Source organism: Setaria italica, chromosome VII (assembly GCF_000263155.2).
Source record: "Setaria italica strain Yugu1 chromosome VII, Setaria_italica_v2.0, whole genome shotgun sequence".
In the NCBI taxonomy this organism is placed as follows: Eukaryota; Viridiplantae; Streptophyta; class Magnoliopsida; order Poales; family Poaceae; genus Setaria; species Setaria italica.
The window spans coordinates 16,970,874-16,977,834 of record NC_028456.1 but is presented as its reverse complement, the minus strand read 5'-3'; the positions used below and the strand labels follow the sequence as shown (position 1 = coordinate 16,977,834).

General features: G+C 40.7%; 1 protein-coding gene across 1 annotated transcript; it reads right to left on the bottom strand.

The window, feature by feature from the left end:
• Positions 1 to 413: 413 nt before the first annotated feature.
• LOC101752504 (disease resistance protein RGA2) lies at positions 414 to 5,552 on the bottom strand. The gene is made up of 2 exons (XM_004975308.3): positions 1,624 to 5,552; positions 414 to 1,114 (listed from the first exon to the last, which is right to left on the bottom strand). Exon 1 carries the CDS (start codon positions 5,485 to 5,487, stop codon positions 1,642 to 1,644), a length of 3,846 nt encoding a protein of 1,281 aa, XP_004975365.1. The 5' UTR covers positions 5,488 to 5,552; the 3' UTR covers positions 414 to 1,114; positions 1,624 to 1,641.
• Positions 5,553 to 6,961: the final 1,409 nt, after the last annotated feature.

Genomic DNA, 6,961 nt, shown 5'->3' with positions numbered 1-6,961 from the left:
GGTTTGTGGGAGGGGTGAGAGAGTAACCAGGAGCATGAGCAAGAGAAGAACCGTGACGGGGAAGAACCGTGAGTGGGGATCGATTTGTCTGAGCTAGAGGCAATTTTGTCCACCAATGAAAAAACTGACAGGTCTCAAGGGGCGTCTCACGCCGATACCTAACGGAATTGACGATAATGTCATATTAGGGATGAAAGTTGAAGTGAGTGTCAAATAAAAAAAGGAAGAAATGTTTAGGACCAAGAAAGGAACGGATCATTTTCCTGGTGTCAAATAGGGAATTATCCCCTTATTTTTCTAGTGCTATATTATGATACAAATAATGTGATACAAGAAAAAGATGTAACATTTTTTAATAATATATATCTTTAAATCTTTAATTAATATGATTGCATACAAATTACAACGTATAATGATTAATGTTTTTTTTGCTAAATAGGGAGAAACACCAAGGGAGAGCCGCCCAGGACGGAGGGAAACCGTTACCGTACCTAAAAAACACTCAGTAGGCAATTATACAATCAAGAGCACATTCACATGCGGCCAAACAATATGTATAGAACCCTGACTCTCGAATGATGCGAATCCAAATCTATTTGTTTCAGAAAGCAAGTACTCACTCTGTTCTTTAAGCCAAAAAAAAATCTGTATTGCAGACATATTAAACATTACAAAGGACTCACAGTAAACATGACCTGTCTTGCATGCATGCACCAATTAAATATGTGGCAATGATCATGCAGGATGCACCTCTGACATTCACTACAAGAATGGTCCATTAATCTTGCAACGGCTGAGCAAAAAGGTTGATCAGGTCTATCATGATTCATTAACAGGTTTCTTTCAGCGTTCAGCACTTGGACTTCTCACCGGCATCTTCAGCTGATGGCTTTGGCCGTCAGATGCTTTTTTTTATTTAGTAAGTGTAAACTTTAAAGTTTAGACTAAAGAGCGCACCCAATTTTTAGCAAGTTCTTAGTCAAGACGCCACCCTCAGTTGGAAGCTCAAGCAAATTTCTGAATCAAAGAATGTCTATCGGGGAACCTTCAACTCTTCTGTGTAACTGATTTCCTCCAAGAAATAGAGTCCAAACTATGATTGAGTTGAATGTACCTGCATAAGATAGATATCAACCACGCTTAATTTAACTGAATCAAAGTAGAGACTTATGCAGTCAGCAAAATGAAGAATCATTTATTACAAAAGAAGATAGCAGAATTTTTCAAGGAGGAACATGATGCGGTGGTATATTCCCTTCCCAGTCAATGAGAAAACAAGAATGGTAGGCAAATCAAATGCAGGACAACGATTATATGCTACTTTGTTAGCAGTTCTGACATTTATTAAGCCTTATATGCGAACTGGATTTGGAGTGCTTATGTAGAGACACTGATCTAACAATCCAGTACACAGCAGGAGTGTGGTACTCTGATACGGATTAACGCTATTAGCATGATGGTATTTCTGAAAAGAATGGATATAGCGAAAAGCAATTTCAGTGAAAACATATATAATCTCTCAAAATGGCTGCTCACAAAATCGAAAAGTATTGTACGATGCTAAACAAATATCTGCTGCCGAAAGCACAAGAATTAACTGAAGTGTCAGGATGGAAGACTTACATATATATAGCACATGGTTCAAAAGAAACGATAGGAACTACGGTAGTAATGGAGTGTGTATTGTGAAGGAATGTCCTGCACAATCTTCAAATTCGGTATTCGTGCAATCTTTTGCCAGTCACAACCTCTTCTTTTCCGGCATCTTCTCTCCAGCACAGGGTGACACTCAAAGATTTGTAGAACCTTTAAACAGGCAGGCAGCTCTGGAAGTGACTGAAGTAGGACAGCTCTGTGAATTGACAAAGTTTCCAGTGAAGTAAAGCTTGCCATGGTTGAAGGTAGAAACTCCAGATGAGTAGCATTAAGCACCCCAAGGTGTTTAAGATGGTTGCGGTTTTGCATCAACCACTCCTCAGGCAAACATCTATGGCTTTTGTCAATAGTCAAATAAGTAATTGAGTTGACTCTTCCCAACGGCTCCCACTGCAAGAGAAAAGGACTGCTGATTCTCAGTTTCTCTAATTTGCCAAGGTAGGAAGGACAGACAGAAGAAACTTGGTTGAGATCAGAGGCTTGAAACGTTTCCTGAGACAGACTGCCGAGATGCTTGTCAAGCTTGTGACATCCATTAATGTTCAACTCTCTCAGGTGTCTGAGTTCTTCTATTCCATCTAAAACAATTAGTTCAGTGCAGTTCACAATTTCCAAATGCTGCACCGTTGTCAGATTCCTAAACACTTCTGCTGAAGGAAGGGCTGACATTGCACAATCACGTAATGACAGAGTAGTAAGGGAAGTGAAACTGCAAAGGGAGTTTGTCAAAGAGGTCCCATAAGCAGCACATGAATCAATATAAAGATTTTTTATGGACGATGGTGAACTCATTTCTTCCTGTATAGCAATCAGATTTGGGCAATCCTTCACAGAGAAAGTTTTAAGAAATGGGAGTCTATGCAATTGATCCATTCGCAAATGCAACATATTTTTGCAACCTCTAATACGAAGCTCCTCCAGATCCTCAAAACAGTACTTTAGCTCCAGTGTAGCTAAGTTTGGACAGTGAGAGATTTTCAACTTGACAAGTGATGATTTTGGCAGCAGTGTTGTTTCACTAGTCCAATGTGTTGCAGGTAAAGTAGTTAAACCAACATCATCTAGTTCGAAGTAAGCAAGAGTAGATGGTAGTGTCGGTGCATTTCTCAATGCTCTGCAGTACCTGATTACAAGCACCTCAAGCTGGGGAAACAGATTGTCCTCAATTTCAACCCACTCATCTAGTGCTGGAAGGTCTTCAATATGCAGTAACTTAAGAGATTGGAAGCCAAAATGGTTATAACATCCGTAAAAGGAATTATTTATTTTTTTCACAGAACCCATGTCTCTTAAATAGAGATACTTGAGTGAAGGTAGTCTGCCAAGGGGCGGAAGATGTTGCCACTGATTACAAGAAGAGAGGGAAATATATGTCACATTGGTGAGAATTGGGTTTTCCATCCAAAATGGAGATCTAGAACCATTATATCCAGTAATCTTCAGCTTGGCAAGATTCGCGTGAGGCTGAAGGTCATTGAGAACTCTTTCATCGATATCTGCTTCACTTTGGTCACTCTGCCAACTGAGTGACAAGAAATTAAGATTTTTCTTTTCACTTAGCTTAGTCAAAACAGCTTCTTCCGCGTTGACATTTTGAAGACCAGAAATTTCCAGATGACGGAGATCTTTTAGATTCTGAATCTCACTTGGGAACAAACCATGCCGATGTGGAACACAAATATGATGAACATCTTGAAGAGAAGTCAACCGTCCAACATAAGGGGGTAAACCAATTACAAAACCAGAATAGTATAGATGTCTTAGACAAACAAAATTTCCAAGTCGCCAGGATACCAATAAACATCTAGTCAATTCTAACATTTGGAGATGATGTAACTTGTATATAGAAGAAGGGAACCAAATGGGCCATTTTTTGCTTTTCATCCACGCATTAACAGAGGAATGACACAAGTACCGTAGGTGCAACAAACTGCCAAAAGCATCAGGAAGCTTCCGAAGTGAGCAATTCTTTACGTGGAAAACCCGTAATTTGGTTGTTGCATTTAGCACATTTTTAAGCACAGTCCATTGATCTCTTTGATTTATAGTTCCATCAAAGTATATGCGCAGGGTTCGCAGTTTCTTTAATGTAGAAAAATCTGATATCACTGTACAATTTCGAATTATAATTGTTGCATGGCGAACAGCTTCTGGAATAGTGCCACAAACATCGCTGGAAATTCTAACACATTCCTTTATGGAGACTGTACGCGCTAGCTCATGCAATAGATCATGTAGCACATAGTATTCATCAGAAAACTCCCCGATTGTGGTTGTGCCATCATACCGATGTATTGACATATTTGATCTCAGTTCAAAGAAAGACTTTTTTGTGAGTATACCCAAATAATACTCTCCAACATCTTCTGGCCTGTGGTTTTCATCGACGTCTGGCTGAATCAGCCCTGAAGCCATCCATAAGTCAACCAGCTCCTCCTTTCTAAATTCGTAATCTTCTCTGAACATACTGCAATACCGGAAGCATGCTTTCAGCTGTGGAGACAGATGGTGATAACTCAATCTTAAAACCTTCATAACACCTTCATTTCCATGCTCAATATTAGAGATTTTTTCTCTCAGCATTCTGCTCCAATATAAGGTATCCAAAGAATTGTTCAACAGCCCACCCATGACTTTTGCAGCTAATGGGCTTCCACTCAACTTTTTAATAATATGATTGCCAATCTCTTGCAAGTTAAGATAATTGTTAGGATCCACCCCAAAATAGGCATGCTTATTGAAAAGTTCCAACAGATCATTCTCCTGCAGCCCCTCCAACCTCATACACTTGGCTATTCCTCCTAACACTCTCTCAGCAATGTCCACCACTGATTGCATACGAGTTGTCAATAAGATCTTGCTTCCCTTCTGACCTAATTTTAGTGGAGCTACTAATTTCTCCCAGTCAGTTCTTCTCTCATCGTTCCATACATCGTCAAATACAAGCAAAAATTTCTTTGAGCTGAGATTCTCACTAAGGATCTTTTGAAGTGTATTCAGACAAGTGACATCAGTACCTCGCCCAGTAATTTCTTGTATTATCTTTCTTGTCAGAGCTGGGACATCAAAGTCATTGGACACACACACCCACATAGTGTGATCAAAGAACTGCTTCACTTTTTGGTCATTGTAGACAGCCTGCGCAAGTGTAGTCTTGCCCATGCCGCCTATACCCACTAAACCAAAAAGAATAACATTGCAAACCTCAGGGTTTTGATTATCACCCCGTTGCTCAATTAACCACTCAACTATCTGATCCCGCTCGGTATCACGGCCAATTATAGTTTCCTCAATCAAAAAGGAGCTTGTCTCACGAGGATTAACAACATCCTGATGGCATATGTGCTTGAAACTACTAGAATCAAGGTGGTCGACAAGTAGGATGAAACGCTCCACACCAACAGAAACCTCATCAAGTTTCTTCATGGCATCTGCCATCCTTTTAAATGTGCCGACTTTAAAAGTAGTATTGAAATGTTGGATAAACAGCCTCTTGCACTTATACAGAGAGCTGGTCACCATATTACCTCCAGATTTTACCTTCTTCTCAAGTTTGTAGTACTCCACTTCATCAAGCACATCCTCAGCCTCCTCAACAGCATCCCTAAGCTGCCAAAGCCATGCATCAAGTGCCTCGCTCTGGTCCCTAATCCGCTCTGTATCAACAGCATCAAAGACCACTTGAACTTGTGGGAGAGTCCTCTCCAGCCTCTCCTTCACCGATTTCATCCCCTCCGCCTTCCTGTACTTCTCCAAGTAGTTAAAAGACTTGCGAACTATTGTGGAGATGGCTGAGGCAGCCACAGCTTTTCCAGCAAACGCCAAGGCCATGGTCTTAGGAGTGGAGGCGAGAAGGAAAGCTAACAGAATACTGAAGGATATGGGATATACATGGCAGGAAAAAACTACTACAGACCTGCAGAAGGGCTTAAAAAGTCAGCATCACTTTTTGAGGAGGAGGAGTTATTGCACAAGGCCAACCACCGCCCCGCCACCCCCCCCACCACCACCCACACACACACCCCACTCGCTTTAAATGACTGACTGATGATGACCGCGTAGACTAAGGGGGTGTTTGGATACTAATTAGGAGTATTAAACATAGACTAATTACAAAACTAATTACATAGATGGAGTCTAATTCGCGAGACGAATCTATTAAGCCTAATTAGTCCATGATTTGACAATGTGGTGCTACAGTAACCATTTGCTAATGATGAATTAATTAGGTTTAATAGATTCATCTCGCGAATTAGCACAGGGGTTCTGCAATTAGTTTTGTAATTAGCTCATGTTTAGTCCTTCTAATTAGCATCCGAACATCCGACGTGACACTGCTAAAGTTTAGCACCTAGTATTCAAACACCTCCTAAGACACTACCAGGGCGACTGGGAAAGACGGTAAAAAAATCACGAGTTGTATTGCTCGTTCCATGAAAGCTCGGGGAGTGTTCGGATCCTCAAAGTTCAGTTTGTGTCACGTCGAGTCACATCGAATCTTCGAAGGTTAATTAGAAGAATTAGATATCAGTTAATCATAAAACTAATTATACAGATGGAGGCTAATTCACGAGACGAATCTATTAAGTCTAATTAATCCATCATTAGCAAATGGTTACTGTAGCAGCACATTGTCAAATCATGAACTAATTAGGTTTAATAGATTCGTCTCGCGAATTAGCTTTCATCTGTGCAATGGATTTTGTAATTTGTCTATATTTAATATTCCTAATTAGTATCTAAAGATTTGATGTGACAGGGATTAAAAATAAGCAAAGGAAACCAAACCCATATGTTTACCCCTTAATCGTACAGTGGATATGTTTACGAGAGAAGCCAATATAGCCGCTGGAATTATACATAATTGATTTCTCTATTATTAGTACAGAGCCCCCGACCAACATCTACCACAGCATCTGCTAGCGAGGATGAATGATGGTGGCGTGCCGTTACCGCAATGGCATGAAATTTTCTAACGGCGACGAGAAGACAAGGACGTGGCTGCGAAAGCATCTGAGCTGTCGACTCCCAATGGTTTCCTCCTCCCATCGTTGATCAATTGATCCGACTCACCCACGACTCTCCTGCTTTTCTCACCCATCTGGAACCTAAGGCTCACCCATCTGGAACCTAAGGAGCGTGATGTTAACGTAAAATCTGGATCTCAAACTTTTGCGTTGAGGACCTAAAAGATCTGCTTAACTTCGGTGCCGAATTCAAATCGGCTTGCGAGTGGTGCAAAACGTGGTAGTCAGTTTGACCTGAAAATTGATAAGGCAAACAGTAAATTCCTGAACCGATCAGC